Raw genomic sequence first — 26236 nt, 5'->3', positions numbered from 1 at the left:
CTATACTATCTGTGAGCCTATAACAGTATTGGCCTAAAACAAATGTTTATTACTTAATTCACTCATGTTTATCACCATTTAAATAGGTTTCATACAAGGCCTACTTACTGCCATCAATATGTTCTGTGTACACCTGCATTACAGAGATATTATTGGTTGTAACACTACAGGCCTTCTAAATTCAAAAAAACCCTTGTTTGATGGTAAATCACATTTACCAGACAGGTCAATGCAATAGGCCATAACACATTTTAAGCCTCTATTATTTAAACCTTTAAATAAATCACACCAATATAAAAATCCCTCTTTACATATAAACCCTTAAATATTGTAATATACACACACATTAAAAGTTAGGTTTTACAGACATTATATATCTATATATATATATATATCTATATATATATATATCTATATATATATATTTATGAGAGAGATATATATATCTACATATACACACGTACTTAAACTCTGATGCAGACAGGGAGTTAACCAGACTTTCAAATAGACACAGAAATTTAAGGGAAAAAAAAAAAATTACTTTTGCAGGTGTGTGTGTATTTCATTATATGGCTGTGTAAGCACTATTTTCATAACGTGGACAATGTTTTTTTCCTCAACCCACAATGTTTCTTAATTAAAAATCTACAAATGTTTTGAGAAAGTAGATAAAAGTTGCTACATGTTGGTCAGTCAAATGGCTATCAGAAACCACAAATGTGAAACCAATTATTTCTAGACCTACAATTGGTGCTTGAAACAAGGAGTGCAAGTTGAAACATTGTGTGACCTTGAAAAGGCAAGACACAAAATAGTTAGCATTTGAACCATTTCATTCTTATGAGCAAAGAACATAGAACTGCACACATCATTTCTGATACTCTGCAATGGCTGATGATTTATGTACAAATATGCATCCACACAAGGGGTACAAACTGATGATTGCTGAAGCGATAGTGTCAAGTCCGGACCAGAAAGCCAACGTGGGACAAATCTATGATTTGATTAGAGCAAAGTATCCTTATTACCAAGAACCTGGGCGTGCGCGAAATTTTAAATCCTCAGTAAGATTCACTTTATCAACTAATGACTGTTTTGAACGTGTGCAGGATAAGCTACAAGAAAGGTATGGTTTTTGGAAGATTGCTAAGGAAAAACAATTCACCGTGGAAGACGGCACACATATTGTGCTAAATGGCATATTTATTCCTAATGCCAATAGCAATGGATCCGCTACTACTGTTCCGTGTGAATCGATACCTGCTGCAATATCTGCACCCTCCATTGCTGAAACACACATTCTACAAGAACATAACTACTATGATTTTGTACCAAGCCTTTCTGCTGCAAACGCATTCGAATGGGTACCCGAAGAAATGAACCTACCTCCGGACCAATTGTTTGAAGAAAGCAGTGGCGATTCCTATGAGCGCTTCATGGAGGAGATGTGTGTCATACAGGATTCAGCGTTTGGGTCAACCGTGGATGCAAATGCCTTGGTTTTCTGGAGCGACCAGTTGCAGGCAGACGAAGTGTTACTTCTACAAGAATGGTAAATATAACAATCGTTATGCGTTGACTCAGCGTTAAAAGTTTTTTTTTTTCTAACCACCATTTTGACTTTAAATGCGTGGATACAGCGTAACATTGCAGACTGCATAACATGTAGCGATCACAAACACATTGTTTCTTATTACAATATAGTAGAACCTGAAAGAGTAGTACACATTGCTCACGGAATAAATATACGTACTTTCCAATCCCTTTAAACATATTATAAACATGTTACCAGAACTGTAACACACACCTGTTTTGTTATCATGCAACATCTACAAAAAACAAACCGGGTCCACCACGTATGACGTGGGACCCTTGTCATGTGCCAAGGCGTCCTTAAAAAGGATTACGAATGTAAGTCCCGCCCCCAAGCGACGTGCGCGCGTCAAAGCCTATTGGCTGTGTTGTTTTGTTATAGTTACGGTAACTGCACTGTGTCATGCGTGCGCCTCAGTGTTTGTGGGCGTACACTGGGCGTTAGCCGAATGTTAATTCAGTGGGAGGAGTGTTTGCGTGCGCTTCACGCTGGCTTAACATGACGTCACACGTATTGCATTTGCGCATTGTGTTATCGGCCGTGCTTTCTGTCCACACACGTCTGTTTAAAAAGAATACAGATGTACTCGTTTAGAACGAATGTAGTTTCGCCTTCATTGTATTTGAAATAAATATTTTATGGTTAATGCTATTTTCAACATGTATTGAACGCACAACGTACGCATTGCTTTGCGCATGCGCTAACAGTTAGTCGACCCAAGCGTGAAGTGCGTGTGCACACTAAGATGTGCGCGCACATTTTTCAGTATACAGGCAACGTTAACTTCATATACATAGTTATGCCTGCTACTAATTTAATTAACGATTACATAATGATGTACACTTGTAGTTCTAACATATAAGTGACTGACGTGTGTATCTACACAATCATATAGAGCTGTGTAACGCGTTGTCACGGATACATATATAGTAAGGTGCCATCTTTGACCATCACGTGTTTGCTGTATTTCAGAGATGTCGGGGAAGATACAATCGGATCAATGTATGATTTCAGAAGAGTCTACCTTTATATGAGATGATTGTGAGGAGGAGCCACCGACTACTATACTACATATGGAACTAATTTTATATTGCTTGCAGCGCTTATTAACAAACAATTAAAAATGTGATACCGTTATGCCTATATTGCAAAAGCACTTAATTAACATAATGATGTTGCAAAAGAGTGCAGCTAGAAATTTTCTTGAGTGTTCTTTAATTACTACTAACATTTTATGCCATGGTGTGTTTTATATATAACAACCATTCCCACTCTGCTAACACATTTGTGTATTCTATTGTGTAATGGAATGTATGACTGTCGAAACTATGTAACAATAATAATAATTATAATAATAATATGAGCATGTTCTTGTATAGCGCTGCTAGTTGTACGCAGCGCTTTACAGACACGTTTTTCAGGCTGAGGTCCCTGGCCCGTGGAGCTTACAATTTATTTTTTGCCGCCTGAGGCACAGGGAGATAAAGTGACTTGCCCAAGGTCACAAGGAGCCGACACCGGGAATTGAACCAGACTCCCCTGCTTCAAACTCTCAGTGCCAGTGTGTGTCTTTACTCACTGAGCCACTCCTTCTCCCAATGTAAAGGACACTTACAACCAACTAGCCATTTCTTGTTAAAAATATCTTGTTACATGGGTATGTTGATAAAATGGTTTGGGACTGTAGCAAATAATGTTATTGGCAAGATGTTGTGGTCCCCTACAATGCATGATGTTCTGAATATTACATCAACATCATGTAATGAAGTACGTTTATGTGTATATTTCATGTACCAAACTAACTATAGTTTACTGTGTTTATTAAACGTTCAACACATACATACTACAGTCAATATGATGATATAAGCTACCATAATAAACCTGCTGTTATCATTTGTCGGTGTTATACATGGATCATACACAAATTGATACAGACACAAACAGTTGTCTTAAAGTGTGCCTATGCTAATGTGCACGTGATTGACGTTTATATTTAGAGAATACTTGATAATTATCATCGTGATAATGATGAAGTGACGTCAATGACATTCCAAATATATTACCAACATTGTCATTGTGGGAAATTAGAAATGCAAAATTACAGTAACATTTTTGACACAATTGTGGTTTTGTTTACACTTTGACACTTGTTACATATAGGTCACATCAACACACGTGTGACTTATACATACACATGTGACACATTTTAATTAATGTTGACAAATAATTTGTAGCATTAATAATCACCTACATTGCTAAATATAAGATGTACCACGCATTGTTGTGATTACAGGCATTCATGCATTGAGTGTTATGATCAGTCAATTGCATCCGTGATTAATGAGCTCCTGTAAGTAAACAAATAAGTACAGTTATCCCCTTCTCTCCAAACACCTCTATATTACATTAATGGAATTTATAAGGGAACATACATTAAATGTGATGAAATGGGAGTAATCATTTTCTAATACAATGCACATGAAACCTCATTAGTAGCTAAATGCATGTACATGATACAGAAAGTACATATATGTAACATTTTTCTTTTAACCAATATGTTGGGTTTTTACTTCAAATAATTATACGAATATTGAGGTAGGCACATCTTATGCCAGATGTCAGCAAATATACATACCATGATCAGTCATACTGGAGATATACCTATAATGCAATGGAACAATATATAAATTGCAAACATTGACATGCCATCTTCAGTATCGTAAGCAACACAGCAAAGTGTGTATTTGGTGTTAAATGTGCAACACCATGTATATTTAATCACATTCAAAATGTAAAGCAGCCTGGTGTACACATCATATGGATGTACATGTTACACTGCACCAATAACATTGTATGTAAGCATACTGCAAGAATGAATGACTATGGCCATACTATGTGTATTGTGTTTGCATAAGGAACAACACAATGCTAAAATATTACTGCTTTGTTACCCCAGTTGTATTCACATACACACAACTAATGTACAATTGAAGAGGGATTATATAACCTGTGCAACAATAACATACCGGTGCCACATCCCTTTGTGCACACAGCAGAGAAAAGAAAGGTGTGCAACCCATATTCATCTGTGTCCTAACAGAAGGTTATATAAAAAAACATTATTGTTAATATAACATAATTAATATATAAAAGTAGTACTAGGAACATATATGTTTTTACTTACAAGAAAAAAAGGAATTGATGAGATTCTGGCGTGTCTGGCCACCACTGGCTGTTTGTTCATTTTCAGCAGCTACATGGGTTGGATGCTCGTCTACCAAAGGCTCAGCTAGGTCTGATTGTACATTGTGTCTGAGTGCAACATTGTGCAAAATGCAACAGGCAAGGATAATATCAGACACTTTTTGAGGCTTGTATAGAAGAGCCCCACCAATTCTGTCCAGACACCTAAATCTGGTCTTGAGTAGGCCAAATGTCCTCTCTATAACAGATCTTGTAGAGATATGGGCTGCATTGTACCTCTCCTCTGCTTCAGTTTGAGGGTTTAGCACCGGAGTCAAGAGCCACGGCCTAATTCCTTATCCTGAGTCACCTATAATGAATGGAGCACACAAGCTTACATTAGTGATAAGATTCTACAATGACAACATTCCTAAAGAAAAATGTGTTTTGTGTTAGAACATCTAAATCTGAACTCACCCAGCAGCCAACCATGTTCAAAATGTCCCTCTTCGAACGCATGGAAGACTGAAGAGTTCCTCAGGATAGAGGAATCGTGACTGGAACCAGGGAATTTGGGTACCACATGCATTATCCTCATCGTGGCATCACATACCACCTGTACATTGAGTGAATGGTAGTGCTTACGATTGCGGTAAACATGCTCACTCTGACTAGGTGCAATCAAAGCAACATGTGTGCAATCGATTGCACCCAGCACACATGGTATCCCTGCTATATTATAAAAGCCAGTCCTGACTTCCAGCCACTCTGTCGCCTCTGTAGGAAAATGAATATAATTCCTAGCGCGTCTATTGTGTGCATAGAGAAACTGGGTAAAGGCCCGCGAGAATGTAGATTGCGAGACCCCGCCCACTATGCCCACAGTTGTCTTGAATGACGCGGAAGCAAGATAATGTAATGAGCACAGCATTTTAACAAGCCCAGGGACTGCACGACCTCTGGCTGTCAAAAAATCTAAATCTCCCCTAATCTCCTCATAAAGAGATAAGATTGCTGCTGAACTCAAACGATAGCGACTTACTATCTCCTCCTCACTCATCCCATCTAACAGGGTTCTCTCCCTGTACACACGCGGACGAGGCACAACTTGTCTCCTCTGTCTTCTCCTCTGATCTCCTGTCCCTCTACCTCTCCCTCGGCCTGTCCCTCTCCCTGTCCCTGTCGTATCCGCGTGCCTGTCCCTGTCACTGTCCCTGGCTCTGTCCCTCCCTTGCCCTATGTCATTCTCTTGATCAGCAAGCATGTCATGGAAAAGAATGTTCCTCCGTCTCCTAAACAATTGCAACATTTTGAAATGAGTAGCTGTGAATGAGCAGGTAATGGGCGTCCTTTAAATAGGTATGTGATGATGTCAGGTGACATAGTAAAATGCAAGGTGTTACATTAACATATTAAAGTACTTCTGTCCCAAGCTGTCTGCACTTGATGTTAGAAGTATTTGTTCTGTGTATTCTGCAGGGAATCATGATATTTGACAATGATGTCACGTGAAGCTTTGTACAAACATTGCTTGAAAATAATTAGTTTAATGTGCAATGCATGTAACACTTCTGAACGCAACAGTCAGTCATGTAATTAGACAAAAAGCCTGAGATTGACGTGGTAAATGTTTGCTGCAACATGTGTAATTAGCCATGTTATTGTCACATGTTGACAACAATGAATTGTCGTGTGCATATGCATGCATTTATGTAATGAGGATAGTTGCTATAGAATCAGTTTGAAAGGTGTCACAATGATTAATTACTGTAGATGTGTGTAGAAGTTAGGTTGAAGTGCTTGTAATGCAACGTTTACAATGTAAACATGCAATGTGATTGAGTGTCCAATAAGTGACGTCATGAAAAAAGGGAGGACCCAATAAGTACATGTAAACATGAGAAGAAAGATGTACATGAACGTTTCAAGATGCGTTACACATTACAAGCATTGTGTAATGTAAAGCAACATGAATATACGGTGTATGTGTTAAATGTGTGACATGTGTAACATCATATAAATAATTGTCGCTCAGTTCAGTAAAATGTGTGATATGATGTGAGGTTCTCCTTTTAGAGTTGAGTATAGGATTTTCCCTTGACACATCATCACATGATGAGTAATGTGACACGCAAATGATGAAAACATCTAAAAGTACAATGTTATGCAAATAATACACGTCAGCTGTGACACAATGCAGGGAATGCCCCCCACACTGTAATGCAAATCACCTTTGTATTGTGAGCAATGAAACGTAAACAGTACTATACTGTTATACGTCCCCGCTCCATTGACTCCATTGATGTACAGAAGAGTTTTTTTTTCTAAGTGCCGTTCCGGCAGCCTTAGCGATCGTTCTCCCCTCCAACTTGCCAACTTTAGTTGGCGGGAGAAATTGGCCATAACATCTCAATTTCCTAGTGCCGATCAGCCCCGATAAGCTGATTTTGGTACTTGAATACAGCCGATTTTAAAAAGTGGCGATCAGTGCCGAAAACAGGCTTATCGGCAGCCGACTGGCCATAACAAAACCTGCCGAAATCAAGCACTTATCGGCGCTTACTGAATCTCAAACCCAATTTTGGCTATAAAATGCCGAAAAAATCCTTATCAACGCTTACTGCATGAGGCCCTAAGTCTCTTACACCTGTACAGTATATGTAAATCGTGAAAATAAGTTTGCGACGCTCTCGGTGCTCTAGTCACTTACCCCAACCCGTGATCAGGCCCCCCGCTCCTTCTGTCATCCATGACGTTTCTCTTCCTTGTCTTGGGACCAGCCGCCATGCTAGGCGCGCACGTGCATCCTGCATGGAGGTTAATACTACGGTCTCAGGTCCCACCTCTAGACTCCGCCCACGTGGCAATGTCATCAGTGCGCAGCACGCACATGCAGCGTGTTGTCAGCACGAGCTGTGTCCTCTCTCTACCTCTGGGATCCTCCCAACACCTGTCTCCTGCACCGTATCCTCTTATCGCACTCGCTCTCTCTGACGCGCCTCCTCCAGCCTGTTACCTCATTGGCCCCTGTGTCCTATATATGCTCAGCCGGCCCACTTGCAAATCGGCTGAGCATAAACCTTCCTATGTGTGAAGTGTTCACTGCTACCCCTGCCTCCACAGTCGTGTCTTGTACTCCGGTTCCTAGTTCCTCTGTAGTTCCTCTGTTTCTGACCGCGGCTATTCTTCTGGACTATTCTAATCTCCTGACCCCGGCTACCAACGATGATCCGCACCTCTCCAAACCCGACCTCGGTAAAGTACCACGAAGATCCGCACCTCTCCAATCCTGACCACGGCTAAGTACCTTCAACGATCTGCACTTCTCCAAACCCAACCTCGGCAAGTATCTCTGACGATTCATACCTCTCCAACCCGACCTGGCTACCTCGACTTATCTATACTCCAGACGTGCCCACACGGCTGTGGGTTGGTGTTATATATCAATCTCCACCTTGGCATCGCGGTCACGCATTTTTTGTGGTGAGCAATCCGTTACTCTGTATCAAAAACAAGATTTGCTTTTTGGGTTAGGGATACCCAAAATAGGGATAGGAAATATTCTTTGTAAGCCCCCTCCTAAAGGGTTACTAACATGGTTAGAGTATTCTGGGCCCTACCCTGTGTTGCAAGGGGATCTAGACGTCACGAAGAGGTATATAAAGAGGAAGGATGACTCTGGAAGGTTAGATTACAGGAGGACATGAGGAGAAGAGCCTTGGGGAGAGTAGATAAATAAAGTTTATATAGTAATAGCATAGACCAGCCCCTCCGGTTTATTATGCTGTAGATAATGACAGTATCCATTAACTTAGAATCCCCGAAAGATGGAATAGAGTACTGAATAAGTAATAAAAAAGAATACGGCACATCATAAAGGGCCTCAGAGAAGAGGGCTTCAGTGTGCCGGCGGATCAGCTCAAACCACAAATCGGAGCTAATATTCCTCAGCAGTCTGTGTGGATATGGCAGTTCCCAATCAGGCACCAGGTACTGGGTCAAGTAAGAAAGTCCTGTCAGGATTTACGTAGGAGCCCAGAGTAATCGGATCAATACCGATGATGGTTCAGAAGCAACCAGGGGGGCCGGGTTCCACATGTACTCAGAGCAACTAATTCAAAGTACTTTCATTTAAGTATTAATAGTGGATACTGATGGAAGAACTGTATTCATGTATATCTATTATAAACTCGAGAACAACGTTGTTAACGTGTATAAGCAGTCACTCTCTATGGGGACACAAATAAATGACAACAAAAGTTCCTGCCGCCCATTATTCTACAACCTTGCTACCTCATCGCCCAGCCGCCTGAATCCAGCACCTGAGTCACATTCATCCATGCAGAGTAGCCACACAGTATAACACACCCCTTTGTAATTTCCCTAGAAGCTGGGCAGGGAGGATAACATCTGTCTTCTACATTTGCGATCCAAGGTTGAGAAACATAAGTTATTCTCATATATAATGCATCTGATATTTTAGTTATCATGACCAAACCTGTACTGTCTAATTGATTTTTTAGAATTCGTTGTGTCATGGACTCATTCTCTGAAAAATGATTCTTAGGTCCAAAGCCCCAAACGTTATTTGTTCACGTCCTTGGAAACTGACAGCTTTGCATGGTGTTTTGCATATGCAATGTGCATAATAAAACAGAAATACAGTTTCATGTGCATACCAAATGGTAATCCAACTCAATGTTAGCAATAGTTTATCACCCTGCTCCCTGCAGAGGAGCAGTATCAAATTAGGAGAGAGGAAGCTCAATTATATACCTAAAAGTCCAGTAATATGGTGCAGAAATATTTGCAAGGCAGCCAAGCGTTCTCCCAGCCCCAGTGGACGAAGGGGCCCGTCCAACCATAGTCGGGTCCGACGTCTCTCCAACAAGCTTGCCCTCTCCGCTGGAATAATTGGCCCCAGACACCACTAGTTAGGTAATGTCTCCCCTCCACCGCACACCATCTTTTGGCAGCACAAACTCTCACTCAATTAGTTTGCTGTAGCCCAGGTCACGGCTGGGTAACTGGATTTGTATTCAAATGGGTTTACCATGCTGGAAACAATTTCAGTCTTCTCCTTGAGAATAAAAAACTACATTTAAAAGAGACCAAAAAAAGTTTTAACTTTAAGAATAATTCCTTTTGTTTTCGGGAGATAATTACATTTATATGTTGTTTACAAAATGTTTTGTTAGAGCTGAGATTGCATCTTTAACATTCATTTGTCTTTTAGATGAAACTATCCCACCAACTTTTTCCATGAATCCTTGCACCATCGACCTGCAGACAAAAATGACTATTTCTGGAACATGGATTCCAAGTAAGTGTAACCCCTCTTTCCCTCAGACTATATGGTCTGTTACTGAGGCGGGGTGCCGGAGTCCTATGTATCTATTTATATGTATTACAGTGTGCGATACACATGGTTTTGGGCCGGAGCAACTGGACACAACACAACTGTAGTGAACAATAACGGGCTTTATATATATATATATATGAACGTACACATTTTATATAACTTGACACTGACCCTTTATTTCAGGATCACCTTATACACTCTTACACATAATCGTGTTACAATATAATCGCTGTGTGAGTGAATTGTAGAGTTGAAAGTGCAGATTGAAACGTTTAAATGGCTGTAAAATGAAGGGGTCAAGTACAGGCATACCCCGCTTTAAGTACACTCACTTTAAGTACACTCGCGAGTAAGTACATATCGCCCAATAGGCAAACGGCAGCTCACGCATGCGCCTGTCATCACGTCCTGAACAGCAATACCGGCTCCCTACCTGTACCAAAGCTGTGCGCAAGCAGGGAGACTATAGAGCCTGTTACAAATGCGTTATTTACATCAGTTATGCACGTATATAACGATTGCAGTACAGTACATGCATCGATAAGTGGGAAAAGGTAGTGCTTCACTTTAAGTACATTTTCGCTTTACATACATGCTCCGGTCCCATTGCGTACGTTAATGCGGGGTATGCCTGTATAGAGCTACTGTATGTTATGATGCAGGATACACTGAGTCATCTAGGACAGCATCACCTCCTGTACTATGAGTTCTGAATGAACTCAAGTCACTGTTTTATCTTATCAGGGTGTGGATTTGGGTTCTATTACCTTTTAATGAATAAACATGACAGTTCTTCACATGTGAGCTCGTGTGCCCAGGCATTTGCAACCCTCACAGATTTCCTTTTCATATGTTCTGTGATCTGTGATCTTATGAATATCTGTGCACTATACACACAGGTATGAAGAACTCTCTCGTTGGCCCACTGGAATGTATCACATCCTATGCCAAATTAACACATCTCCAGAGATAAAGCAGTAACAAGAACTTTGCACTAAATCCCATTAAGGAGCTGACATTAAAAAAATCTAACCTAAAAAGCTCTTTAAGTTGAACACACAGGGCAGCAAAGGTATGTGTTTCTTACTAACTTTGGGGGGAAATGCCCAATTGACTCCAGGGTTGTTTTAACTCCTTCAAGTGCTTAAAATGTTTTAAAGAAATAGTGTGCACAGATTACTATATTTTTGCATTGTATTTCTTAGATTTCCCCTTACCTTTTCCTATGATGTTTTTAGTTTTTTTTTAAATCAGATGCTTCATTCACGAGATATAAACGTTTGACATATTAAAGATCCGGCTGTTTAAAATAGAGTTCACCTAAGAGCCTAGTAAAATGTGAAAGTTATCATGGTAATCTCAGAAACTAGAGATGAATAAAATCACGAATTTAACACTAAAAAAGCATTTAAAATAAAGCTGGATATGCTCAGATGGCAACATGCTAACAATATACACTGTATATCTACATCGCGTGATCCGCGTTTGAAGTATTTACCGATTATTTACTGATTATCACCAATAAATTGCCTTTTCTTATTGAAGGAATTCTGTTTTTACTCGATTGCACCTGTTTATTAACCCTTATTCATTTTTATTTTTACTGGGTAGATATTTTTGTTAAACAGTAACACCTTATTTGATCACGGTGTGTCCTGCAGCTCTGAGACGTGAGCAGTTCCTGTAAAAGAACAGACACACAGTGGAAATTGTAAATCAAGCATCATGCTGTGATTGTGACATGAGCCAATCTTATTGTTGTAGTACAGCTACTGTACAGATGTAGGAAGACTTACTGTCTCCAGCACAACAAACGAACAAGCAAAAGTCTATGCAGGTGGTGACAGTGCCTGCTGCTATCGTGCTGCGGGGGGTCCATGCATGTCAATGGGACCCCCGCAGTGTTAATCCTTCAGTGCCATGATCACAGTGGTCACATGACCATGAGTGGCCTCGGCACCGAAGACGCTACTTCTGTAATTATAGAATTAACTACTTAATTTAAGAGCAGTGAACAAAATATATACAATATTTCATATTAAATATTCTCCTATGAGAATAATGTCTTATTTTATTTAGGTGACAACAACTTTTTATCTCCCATTCAATATTGCTTATCTATTTTTAAGGGACCCTATTTTATGGGCTATAAATAGAATCTCAACATATATCTAAATATTGTATTTCCTTTTATGTGTACTTACATGAATACCAGTTAAAGAATCAATCCCATTAAATCAACATAATTAATGAACTTGAGGTTCGTATAGGGCAAGTCTCCATCTTTGCTGGTGACACTGAGGGGCCTATGCAGTAAACGGCGCTAATGGCCTTTTGGCATGGTTTGAACTCGCCATGTTTTTGCCGAGTTGCTCTCACGGTATGTAGGAAGGCCTGAATATATGTGAGAGCAGCCTGAGCAAACATCGCGAGCTGCTGACGGCGAGATGATCTGCCCTGCTGATAAGGGCTCGCCTAGTGAGATCTGTCTGCTGCAGCAGCGAGATCCGCCTCTGTCAGCGAGAATGGTGGCGTATAAAAAATATTTTTACATTTAAATTTTATTAATAGTGTAGATGATCAGGGGGTCTCCGGAGTTGAACCGCATTGGTTTCAGGTGGACCCCCTGGTTCCCAAGATACAGGCCCCGTTATGGGGTGCCAGTATCTCCTATGCTTTGTGATGTCCCGCTCACGTGACCATGGGATCTAAACAAAGCAGAGGGATACCGGCACCTCATAACGGGGCCTGTATCTTGGGAAGCAGGGGGTCCCCGGACCTAAAACTAACGCGGTTCTGCTCCGGAGACCCCTGCACACCTACACTATTAATAACATTTAAATGTAAAAATATTTATTAAGCACCAAATACATGTGCCCCCTGTGCCCCCCATAATGTAAAACCATGATTTATTTTTTAACATACAGGATTCTTACCCCAGGCCTACGGTAGTCCCAGATGGGCCCGACAGGTGTCCGCAGGCCCCACAGTGCACCAGAGATGGGTGCCCACAGGGTCTGGGGGTCTCCGGGTGGTCCCCGCTAGGCGCCGTGGGCCTCCAGTTGGTCCCTGCAGGTCACAGGGGGCCCCAAATGGGGTCCAAGGGTGGGTCAGCGGGTGTCTGAGGGTCCCCGGGTCAGCCCCACAGGTGTCTGAGGGCCCTCGAGTGGTTCCCACAGGGGTCTGGGGCCCTCGGGTGGTCCCTGCGGGTCAACGGGTGTCCCCGGTGGGTCCGCAGGTGGTACCCGTGGGCGTCCGGGGGTCCTCAGGTGGTCTCCATAGGTCCCCGCAGACCTATGGTACCAACCCTGTATGTAAAAATATAAAACATGGGCCTACATTTTAATCAATCCCCCCCCCTCCCCCAAACACATACAGTACAGTAATGGGCAAAATAACTATTATACAGATATGGATAATAGATTATTTGTCCATTATTAAACACAACATTAGCCAGCATAAATTAAGTAAATAAATACAGTTCTACTTACCACAGCAATATGCTGGCTGTCTCCTCACGATACAGCAGGTCCTGTCCTCCGTTGGCAGACATCATAAATACATTCTAATGGCCCCTAACCCCTTAATCACCGTAGCGGTTAATAACCGCTATAGTCATTAAGGGGTTAACCCAGCCTGTCCCGCTACCCACCCGGGAGGCCTACTATACCCACACTGTACCCATTGAGTAGTATAGTGGTACATCATACCCATATAATAATATGGGCATGATAAGCCACTATAGCACTCAATGGGCACCCTAATCAAAATACATGAACGCACAAGACACACAATAATAAAACATAAAAAAACTCCAAAAAACACAATTCACTAAATAAAAACACTAGCCAGCTAATCCAATTAATACAAGCAATAACCAGATCAACAATGAATGAATTAAAACATTAACCAATCAAAGAACTAAATTAATAAAACAACTCAGAATTATTTGAAACAGAAACCAATTAATTACTAAAACAACTCAGAATTAATTGTAACAGTAACCAATCAAAACAATTAATTAATACAACAGCAATTAATTAATAGAAACATTAACCTACCAATAAATTAATTATTTAAAAATATCTGAAACACAACCATTAAACGCATTATTCAACAAAAGACATTAATTATGTAACGGGTGTTCCCTATGAATACCGCCGCTACTACTTGCTGTGCAACCTGTGTGGCTCTCAGGAGCCTAAGCCTCCGCTTGGGGAACCTGGGGTACATACATATCATACATCTCTAGGTGCAATGCCTCCACCTGGGAGGGATCCCAACGGAGTGGGAGGAGGCCCTCACAGGAAACAACCACACAACGCTACCGAAAATAAAACAGGACTGGCTTTACTGCATGGAAACACACATATCACATAACATCATAACAGCATAACCTCGTCATGCGCCACGGCGGGCGCTAACCACACTGGGTGTCACGGCGGACACTAACCACACTAGGCGTCAAGGCGGACGCTACCACCTCTAGGCGTCACGGCGGACGCTATCACCTCTAGGCGTCACGGTGGACGCTATCACCTCTAGGCGTCACGGCGGACGCTATCACCTCTAGGCGTCACGGCGGACGCTAACCACCCACAATGTGACACCACCCTGTGTCCAGTAACCCCCACCCAAATGTCTCGTGCTCCCGAAGTCAAATATCACTGTACATGTGTATGTGTGACTGCGCAGCCACTATGTTTGGTGATAGGCCTGGTTGGTGCACGTGAGTTGCAGGTTACCTGCCCGGGCTCCAGCCACGGGTACCGCGATATAAATCCGCACGATCCGACGTGGTCCTCCACACCGCGTGGGTTGAACGTCCAGCGCGAACAATGTCACTCCTTGTCGCAGGGTCTTTGGTGGTGTCCTGAGCCCAGAACCCACCTCACAGGGCCGCACGGCTTCAACACTGTGTCCCTGTCTATTCAACCAATAATGGGGCAGTGTCCTTATCTAGGGCCTGTCCCTAAGCTCCACAAGCTACTAGATGACTCAGGACCTAACTGGGACCTTGGGGGCTGCTGGCCTAATGCAGAGGGTCACTGACCCCTGCATCCACCTCTTACCCCTATCTGGTCCGGATCCTGACTGCCTGCGTGGCTGCAAAACCCCGCGAAATGTAGCAATCTCTTCCCAGGCAAATCCCTCGCCCTATTGGCTCCCTGGCGTCAGGTGTCTCTGCCCCTATGCACCCTGGGGGCTGGCATGCTCATCTCGCGCATGCGCGAGCTATCTGGTCCTCCCGCGCTGGGTTCGGGCACTGCGCTTGCGCAACAGCCCTAACATGGCGGCGCCCTGCTTCCCGAGCCGCCGGGCCGGTAGCAACGCGATCGCGGCCTTAGCGACGGCCCAATCGCGTCCCCGGCAACCGGCCTGCTCGCCGCTCGCGTCCCTAGCTACCAGGGATCGCTCCTTCGCGCGCCGGCCCCCCCTCACTCCCTCGCACACAGCGTCTGCCGAAAGGGAGGAGGGGGTCAGCCATGACAGGGGGGAACCTGGCTACAATTAAAATCAAAAATCAATTGCAAACATTTTATTTAAATAAAGCAGCAAAATACCAAAGAATGACATTCACATATTAAAGTGAATCACAAAAATCACCATCCATATAAAGCCAGAAATGCCCCCAAAATATTGTCCTAATAATGTATTGATCTGTACCCTAAAGTGGTACAGATTAATACATTATCAGTCAATGTGCCCCCCCCCAAAAAAAATACAGATCCAATGTTAAAACCTGTAAATAAAATACATGAACAAACATGCAATATTTTACTTACCATTAGAAGTGCTGGCCCTCCAACTTCCGGGGAAACAGGAAGCTCACGTACCTCGAAGGCCTCAAACAGCATCCGATGCCATCCGCCATGAAGATCCAGCACAGGTACCCAAATCTTCTTTCTTTAAACAATCACCTTCTTCTATCACCATTTCTTGATCTTCTTTATCTTCTGTCTTCATCTGTCAATCCATAAAACCCCATGGTAGATCCCAACCGATGTTGTCTCGTCATCTTCTTGGGCTCAAATGAGGTGTCACGGCCTTAAATAGGGCTTGTGACGTCACATTTGGGCGGGAACTGGTTTAACAGCCATCTGATTGGCTATTAAAACCATGTGCCGACTTTAATTTTTTTTAATGACATAATTTAAAGGGAATGATGCCAGCCAATCAGAATGGCTGTGACACTTTCTGCAGTGTTGTTCAATTGACTCCCGCATTCTAGGCCAGAAGAACCGGTCTCGCACTTAACCCAAGGTCTTATCCACCCCCAAATGTCCATGATCATCATGTAGTGATCTTAAAACGAGGCCTTGCATACGCCGAGGTAGAAATAGTTGTCGACGGTCAGGATGATTGTGGAATTGAACAACCCTATAGAGTAGGCCGTTATTCATCTCAAACTTATCCCATTCTCTCATGAGAAGACTCACATCCTCGCGAGGAGCCCGTTTCACCAGTGAAGAGTCATTTTTGTGTAGGGCCTCTCGGACAGCCTTAGCCGCAGGATCATGTGTCTGTGCTAGTACCAGTTCCTTCACCGTGAAGATAACGTCTTGTGTTAGACCCATGCCATCGGGGTGGCAGTAAGCTTCTGGAAGGGATTGAGGTTGACACCCTAAAGAATCCACTACTCGTAGCACGGAGAATGCCACTCGGTCGTTTACAATAGCAGCAGTGGAACACATAGCTCTCATTCCTGGTCCTGGAATTTCTTCCCACGGGCCATCGTCGGCGGTCTCGCCCAGTCCCGATCTCCTAGATAGAGCATCGGCTCCTATATTGAGAGGTCCAGGATTATATTTCATAGAAAACTGGTAATTGGCAAGGGTGGCCAACCATCTGTGACCGGTCGCATCTAACTTGGCCGTGGTTTGTACATAGGTCAGCGGATTGTTGTCTGTTCGGACCTCGAAGGTGACCCCATATAGGTAATCATGTAGTTTGTCAGATATGGCCCATTTGAGGGCGAGGAACTCCAATTTGTGATCTGGATAATTCTTTTCACTGGGAGTCAAACTTCTACTTGCATATGCCACAGGACGAAGCCCAGTGGGGTACTTCTGGTGTAGCACAGCTCCCAATCCGTTGAGGCTGGCATCCATGTGCAGAATGTAAGGCTTCTCCGGGTCAGCATATGCTAGAACGGGAGCCTCTGTTAAACTATTCTTCAGCCCCTTAAATGCTTCTTCACAAGCGGGCGTCCACCGATCCCCGAAGGGGGTCCTTGGGGGGGTCCTCTTCTGCTTGGGTTCCTCTGGATAGACCTTCAGCAGATCGTTCAGCACAGCTGCCTTCTTGGAGTATCCGTCCACGAATCGTCTATAATATCCACAGAACCCGAGAAATGACCTCAGCTCCATCACATTCTCGGGTCTTGGCCAATTCACCACCGCCTCCACCTTGGCCGGGTCGGTGGCCACTCCGTCTGCGGACACGATAAGACCCACATAAGTGACCGATGTTCGACAGAAGCGGCACTTATCCAAGGAGAGCTTCAGGCCTTCTTTCCCTAAGCGATCCAACACTTTCATCAGCCTAGTCTCGTGTTCTTCAAGTGTGGTTCCGAACACAATTATGTCATCTAGGTAAACCAGACATTCACGCGGACACATATCTCCAATCGTCTTTTCCATAAGCCGTTGGAAAGTGGCTGGAGCGCCACAGATACCTTGGGGCATCCGAGTGAACTGATAAAATCCCAGAGGACAGACGAACGCCGTCTTCTCTTGATCAGTGGGGCTCATCGGAACCTGGTAATACCCAGATCGAAGGTCCAACACGCTAAACCACTGGCTTCCGGACAGTGCGCTGAGGATCTCCTCTATTCGGGGTAGCGTGTATTGGTCAGGCACAGTACGTCTGTTCAATGTTCTGTAGTCCACGCACAATCGAACAGACCCATTATTCTTTCGTACCACCACAATCGGTGAGGCATAGGGACTCCGAGATCCGGTCACTATACCGGCCGTTTCCATCTCATTGAGGACACCACGCACATCCTCCACATCTCTGGGAGTTAAGCGGCGCGATCTTTCCCTAAATGGCGTGTCATCATTCAGACGAATCGTGTGCTGAGCGCTTCTGCTGCATCCCACGTCCATCTCACTAGTAGAGAACACATCTCGTCTCTCTCTCAACTGAGCACGTAGCTTCTCTTTCCATGCTTCCTCCAGGGGAGACTCTCCGAAGTCGAATTGTAGTGCCTCGGCCTCTTCTCCCACACGGGCAGTGTGAACGGTCACTGGGTCGTCTACAGGATCCACAGGATAAATTCTACCCAACCTTTGTCCTACTTCCAGCGGCACGGTATGGAGAGACATGTTCTGGATAGACACGGTAATCTTCCTAGGGACAGTAGATGGCCAATCCCGTACTTCAGGTATCATTCGGTATCCCCACTGACTCTCAGACTCGGGGAGGGTCTCCAGCGAGAAGTATCGGTCGTGTTCGTGCTGACTGGGGTACTTGATCAGCGCTGTCACTTGCCTCACTCCCCCTGGTGGAATCTGCAATAACCCTCGCTCTTGATTAAAGATTTCACCATACTCTTCTTCATACGCCACCCTATAGCATTCTTCCCGCAGGCCAGGGGCTATATTCAGGGATGACAACGGTAGCTCGCCGGCTTCTTGTAGGAATGAGCGAATCACCGACCTCACAATATCTGCATTCGTGCCTAGTATGATGGGGGCACTGGGATGTTCTCGAGCCTCCGGACAGACCAAATCTTCCACCAGCATGGGATGCGACTTGTTAGAGTTCAACTGCAAGATATCCAGCTTGACCGCCACTATTCCGTCTATGGGATAATCATCTTTACTCAGTCCCCATAACTTCATCTTTTCGGCTGACTGCAAGTTAAGATGGCTGAGGTGCTGGTCGTAGAATGGACGGTAGATGATGGTCACTTGTGATCCAGTGTCCAGAAGTGCTGAAGAGTATATCCCCTCCACGACGACTCTTATTACAGCGGTGGGCCCTACTCGGCAGTAAGCGTCGGCCGGGGGCGTCTCCTCCGTGGAAGGCCTCCCCGACTCCTCGGCAACATCCTCGGGTACGGTTGATAGGGACGAGATTGCCTTCCGCACGGTCACGGTGTAGGTCTGGGCCTTAGTGGGGTGCGAACAGTTCCTTGCAACATGGCCCTGCTCGCCACAGTTGAAGCAACGGAAGTCTGGGTGGGGACCCGGACCGTCAAGTGACCTGGGAGCGGACCTAGGCACCTCCGGGGTGGCCGTATCCTTACCGCTCTTGCTTCCCTTTGCTTTGGGCACTGTTGCTTCCTTGGTCTCATCCTTGCGAGGGTCTTTGGCCTTCTTGGGCGTATGCAACCTAGTATAGGCCTCATGACCCTTCACCTCATCCAGTAGGTCTTCTAGAGTAGGGGGGTCACCCTTCTGTAGCGTGCATCTGATCATTACCACGATATGGTGCGTGGGTATGGCTCCCCGCAGGAATTGAGTGCGCCTATACTCATTTACTTCTGAGGCCTTGATGACTTGGCGGGAACGTAGCTCCCACAAGAGCAATTGGATCCGTTGTATGAACTCGGATAGGTCTTCCCCCTCTTTCTGGCGGAGATTGTAATACTTAGTCCATAACTAACTCACATGATCTTCCTTACCATATGCCCGGGTAAGCGACTCCATCATCTGATGTGCGGTAACCTCAGTATGCTGATCTTTATACATCTTGATGGTAGTGGACGCAGGCGGGCGCAGGCACTCCATGATTCGTTGTCTTTTCATCCGGACGGGTCCACTCTTCCAGTACCTGTGAAGCATATTCCTTCCAAACATCAAAAGCCTCTTCACCAGTGGGAGTAGGGTTTACCCCTGAAAAGAGCTTTAACTTGCGGTATGGCTGAGGGGAAGGGGAATCGTGCTTGGGCCTACCCAGTTGTTGGATGGCCTGGGCTAGTAATTGGATTTCTCCCATTCTACTGGGGCTGGAGCTCCGTCTGCTTGAGCGACAATTAGCACAGGATAATACACTGGCCTCATCCCCGCATATACTTTCTGGTGGGGACAGGGACATGCGCATACTAGTCTCTATCAGGTCTGTACTGGGGCAACAGGGTTCGGGTTTTATCGGCATTTCAGGATATATAACAGGACACCCTGAGCTGAGGGCCCCGTGGAAACGCAAGTTGGATGGGCCTTGCTGTGGCGACAATTCACATCCCCCAGTGATTAATACGGTGCACCATGACCCGTCTGGGTCGGAGCGGCGACCCAAGATTCTGGCATCTTCTAAGCCTGGGTACTGCATTAGGATTAAACATAGTTCATAGGATGAGGCATTGGCAGGAACTTGTCCTACAGCAAGGGTTTGTGAGGGCGGGACTTGCCTTTTTACCGCCCACGTGTACACCTCTTGGCGGGAAGGTAACGTGTAACCTAACGACATTTTTACTGAGTTCGGGCACCCCAAGTCTGAATCTCAGCAGCGCCTCCAAATGTAACGGGTGTTCCCTATGAATACCGCCGCTACTACTTGCTGTGCAACCTGTGTGGCTCTCAGGAGCCTAAGCCTCCGCTTGGGGAACCTGGGGTACATACATATCATACATCTCTAGGTGCAACGCCTCCACCTGGGAGGGATCCCAACGGAGTGGGAGGAGGCCCTCACAGGAAACAACCACACAACGCTACCGAAAATAAAACAGGACTGGCTTTACTGCATGGAAACACACATCACATAACATCATAACATCATAACAGCATAACCTCGTCATGCGCCACGGCGGGCGCTAACCACACTGGGTGTCACGGCGGACACTAACCACACTAGGCGTCAAGGCGGACGCTACCACCTCTAGGCGTCACGGCGGCCGCTATCACCTCTAGGCGTCACGGCGGACGCTATCACCTCTAGGCGTCACGGCGGACGCTATCACCTCTAGGCGTCACGGCGGACGCTAACCACCCACAATGTGACCCCACCCTGTGTCCAGTAACCCCCACCCAAATGTCTCGTGCTCCCGAAGTCAAATATCACTGTACATGTGTATGTGTGACTGCGCAGCCACTATGTTTGGTGATAGGCCTGGTTGGTGCACGTGAGTTGCAGGTTACCTGCCCGGGCTCCAGCCACGGGTACCGCGATATAAATCCGCACGATCCGACGTGGTCCTCCACACCGCGTGGGTTGTACGTCCAGCGCGAACAATGTCACTCCTTGTCGCAGGGTCTTTGGTGGTGTCCTGAGCCCAGAACCCACCTCACAGGGCCGCACGGCTTCAACACTGTGTCCCTGTCTATTCAACCAATAATGGGGCAGTGTCCCTATCTAGGGCCTGTCCCTAAGCTCCACAAGCTACTAGATGACTCAGGACCTAACTGGGACCTTGGGGGCTGCTGGCCTAATGCAGAGGGTCACTGACCCCTGCATCCACCTCTTACCCCTATCTGGTCCAGATCCTGACTGCCTGCGTGGCTGCAAAACCCCGCGAAATGTAGCAATCTCTTCCCAGGCAAATCCCTCGCCCTATTGGCTCCCTGGCGTCAGGTGTCTCTGCCCCTATGCACCCTGGGGGCTGGCATGCTCATCTCGCGCATGCGCGAGCTATCTGGTCCTCCCGCGCTGGGTTCGGGCACTGCGCATGCGCAACAGCCCTAACATGGCGGCGCCCTGCTTCCTGAGCCGCCGGGCCGGTAGCAACGCGATCGCGGCCTTAGCGACGGCCCGATCGCGTCCCCGGCAACCGGCCTGCTCGCCGCTCGCGTCCCTAGCTACCAGGGATCGCTCCTTCGCGCGCCGGCCCCCCCACACTCCCTCGCACACAGCGTCTGCCGAAAGGGAGGAGGGGGTCAGCCATGACAGGGGGGAACCTGGCTACAATTAAAATCAAAAATCAATTGCAAACATTTTATTTAAATAAAGCAGCAAAATACCAAAGAATGACATTCACATATTAAAGTGAATCACAAAAATCACCATCCATATAAAGCCAGAAATGCCCCCAAAATATTGTCCTAATAATGTATTGATCTGTACCCTAAAGTGGTACAGATTAATACATTATCAGTCAATGTGCCCCCCCCCCAAAAAAAATACAGATCCAATGTTAAAACCTGTAAATAAAATACATGAACAAACATGCAATATTTTACTTACCATTAGAAGTGCTGGCCCTCCAACTTCCGGGGAAACAGGAAGCTCACGTACCTCGAAGGCCTCAAACAGCATCCGATGCCATCCGCCATGAAGATCCAGCACAGGTACCCAAATCTTCTTTCTTTAAACAATCACCTTCTTCTATCACCATTTCTTGATCTTCTTTATCTTCTGTCTTCATCTGTCAATCCATAAAACCCCATGGTAGATCCCAACCGATGTTGTCTCGTCATCTTCTTGGGCTCAAATGAGGTGTCACGGCCTTAAATAGGGCTTGTGACGTCACATTTGGGCGGGAACTGGTTTAACAGCCATCTGATTGGCTATTAAAACCATGTGCCGACTTTAATTTTTTTTAATGACATAATTTAAAGGGAATGATGCCAGCCAATCAGAATGGCTGTGCTTCATTTCCCTTTAACATGACGTCACTAAAGCCAAGATGGCCGGCGTCACATGGTAGTTCAGCCAATCAGATCGTGGGAACTAATTCCCCAATCTGATTGGTTGTTGTACATCATGTGACGGTCATTTTAAGTCAAGTATGTGACGTCATCCAAAGGGAGTCACATGGTGTACTACAACCAATCAGATTGTAGATTTAGTTCCCACAATCTGATTGGCTGAAATACCGTCCATCTTGGATTTAGTGGCGTTATGTTAAAGGGAAATGAAGCACAGCCATTCTGATTGGCTGGCATCATTCCCTTTAAATTACGTCATTAAAAATGTTTTTTTTAAAGTCGGCACATGGTTTTAACAGCCAATCATATGACTGTTAAACCAGTACCCGCCCAAATGTGACGTCAAAAGCCCTATTTAAGGCCGTGACGCCTCATTTGAGTCCAAGAAGACGATGAGACAACATCGGTTGGGATCTAACATGGGGCTTTTTGGATTACAATAAGAAGATAGAAGATTAAGAAGATCAAGAAATAATGACAGATGAAGATAGAAGAAGCTGATTAAAGATAGAAGAAAGAAGATTTTGGTACCTGAACCGGATCTTCATGGCGGATGGCATCGGATGCTGTTTGAGGCCTTCGAGGTACGTGTGCTTCCTGTTTCCCCGGGAGTCGGAGGGCCTGCGCTTCTAATGTTAAGTAAAGTATTGCATGTTTGTAAATGTATTTTCTTACAGGTTTTCACATTGGATGTGTATTTTTATTTTTAATTTTTTGCACATTGACTGATAATGGTTTAATCTGTACCACGTTAGGGTACAGATCAATACATTATTAGGACAATATTTTTTTGGCATTTCTTGCTTTGTATTGATGGTGATTTTTGCGATGTCAGTGTATTATGTGGATGTTATTGTTTGGTATTTTGCTGTTTTTATTTAAATAATATGTTGGCAATTGATTTTCGTTTTTTAATTAATGGTGTGTTGTGTTGGCTAATGCTTTGAATGGTTGTGTTTCAGATATTTTTTTTATTAGTTTCTGTGTAGGTTAATGTTTCAATTAATTCATTGCTGCTGTATTAATTAATTAATTGGTTTGCTTGGTTACTGGTACTATTAATTCATTGTTGTTTTATTAATTAATTGGTTTGATTGCTTACTGATTTAATTAATTCATTGTTGATCTGGTTATTGCATTAGCTGGCTAGTGATTTTATTTAGTGAATTGTTTTTTTTTTAGTTTTGTAATGTTTTAATATTGTGTGTTTGGAGCATTAATGTATTTTGATTAGGGTGCCCATTGAGTGCAATATAGGCGTATCATGCCAATATTATTATATGGGTATGATGTACCACTATACTATTCAATGGGTACAGGGTGGGTATAGTGGGTCCGGGGTGGGTGCTTAGGCCTCCCGGGTGGGTAGCGGGGCATGGTGGGTTAACCCCTTAATTACTATAGTGGTTATTAACCGCTATGGTGATTAAGGGGTTAGGGGCCATTAGAATGTATTTATTATGTATTTCTCTGGCAACGGAGGATAGGGACCTGCTGTATGTTGACAAGGATGCCCATCATATTGCTGTGGTAAGTAGAACTGTATTTATTTAGTGTATTAATGCTGGTTAATGTTGTGTTTAATAATGGGCAAATAATCTATTATCAATATCTGGATAATAGTTATTTTGCACATTACTGTATGTATGTGTTTGTTGGTGGTGGTGGGTGTATTTATTTAAATGTAGGCCCATGTTTTATTTGTTGACATACAGGGTTGGTATCTTAGGTCTGTGGGGACCTAAGGAGACCACCTGAGGACCCCCGGACGCCCACGGGTACCACCTGCGGACCCACGGGGGACACATGCGGGGAAGAACAGGGGGCCTTACAGCTGTGGGGGCCCCGTGGACCCGCAGGGACCACCCAAGGGCCCCTAGACCCCTGTGGGAACCACCTGAGGGCCTCAGATACCTGTGAGGTTGACCTGGGGACCCCCGGACACTTGCAGGCCCACACGTGGACCCCATTGGGGCCCACGGCGCCTATTGGGGACAACCCGGAGACCTCCATACACCCTCTGGTGCACTGAGGGGCCTTCGGACACCTGTCGGGACCACCAAGGACTACCGTCGGTCTTTGGTATGAATCCTGTATGTTAAAAAATAAATCATGGTTTTACAGTATGGGAGGGCAGGGGGGGTTATGTATTAGATATTGTAATGTTTATCGTGGGCCTAGGGGGTGGGTAGTGGGGCTGTTGTGTGTAATTGTTTTTATTGTGGCTAGCGGGGGTGGGTGAAGGGGGTATTAACCCCAAGGATGGGCGTTTAGGCCTTGTGGGTGGGTAGCGGGAAGGGTTAACCCCTTCATTACCATAACGGTATTAACTGCTAATATAATGAACGGGTTAAGTCCACCCGCAACCCCCTGCAAGGCCTCAACACCCACTAAGGGCCTAATACCCCCTTGATCAACCCCCACTATCCACAATAAGCCTGGCACGGGTGGTTAACCCCTTCATTGCCTTAGCGGTTAGCCGCTAAGGTAATGAAATGGCTGCCAGGGCATTTTTCCTGCATCGGATTCAAGCCGGTGGGCTCCGATGCTGGTATTAATGGGTTTCAGCTCCCGGGGCCCGGGCATCAATCCTAGGCAGGAAAAAGGCCAAAAAAAATTTACGTCATGTATCGCCGCTTCTCCCCACCAATTGGCCAAATATTCCTGACGTTTGAATTTAGGGAGAAAATCGCCATTCTAGAGCGTCGATAGGCGTCGATAACCTACTCGCGGCTTCTAGAATCGTGCGTGTTTATGAACATTCAGAAAAGAGTCGATAAGTGGCTTATCGCCGCTCAGTCGGCAATTTGGTTTTGTTCAAAAGTTTTTTTGGTGATTCTGGCATTTATCGCCCACTTGTCGACGCTTACTGAATCGGAGTAGGCATTTTGGCAGATAAGTGGTCGATAAGTGGCTTAGGAACGCTTACTGCATAGGCCCCTTTATCTCTAAGGCGCCGGTTTGTATGTTTTTCCTGATCTATAGTGCTCTTTGTCATAATTACAATTTTCACATCATATTCCAAAGTACAAAGTTGTGTTATCTTGTCACAGGGGCGGATCTACACCGTGTATCTGCTGTGGTTAGTATCTGGCATAAATCTACAAAATTCTCTGAGTACAAATATATTATTTGCTCAGGAGCCGACGATGAGTATGAGATTTGTGGACTACTAAAAGGCGGTAAGTTTTTTATGGAAATGTCGTCACAAAAACTACTGGTTAGCACTGTACAATATATCAGTTTTTAAATACTGTTTTTTTTATTTTTTTAATAATCCAAAAAATTATTTAGCATACTGAAACATTATCAAACAATATCGTAGCTATATATATATATATATTCATCTTTATTATGTGATTTATGCCTTTTATTATTAGTGTAATTTTAAGTATGTTCCCCTGTTTTTTATTGGGTAAAGTTAAAATATGGTAAATCTTAGGCAATATTGAACTATATATATATATAAATAATAGAAGAAAATAATAATAATTTTATATATAT

At 44.5% G+C, this 26236-nt stretch overlaps 1 protein-coding gene across 2 annotated transcripts in view; it reads left to right on the top strand.

The window, feature by feature from the left end:
- The window catches only part of LY96 (lymphocyte antigen 96), a 181581-nt gene that overhangs the window by 110890 nt on the left and 44455 nt on the right, over positions 1 to 26236 (top strand). The window contains exons 4-5 of one of the 2 annotated variants that reach the window (XM_075583259.1): positions 10014 to 10100; positions 25786 to 25914. In XM_075583259.1, the coding sequence (XP_075439374.1) occupies positions 10014 to 10100; positions 25786 to 25914 (216 nt within the window). The remainder of the gene's footprint in view (positions 1 to 10013; positions 10101 to 25785; positions 25915 to 26236) is intronic. The other variant, XM_075583267.1, reaches the window with a different exon arrangement.

Source organism: Ascaphus truei, chromosome 2 (genome assembly GCF_040206685.1).
Source record: "Ascaphus truei isolate aAscTru1 chromosome 2, aAscTru1.hap1, whole genome shotgun sequence".
In the NCBI taxonomy this organism is placed as follows: domain Eukaryota; kingdom Metazoa; phylum Chordata; class Amphibia; order Anura; family Ascaphidae; genus Ascaphus; species Ascaphus truei.
The sequence above is the reverse complement of the archived record's forward strand: the minus strand, read 5'-3'. Positions and strand labels throughout refer to the sequence as shown.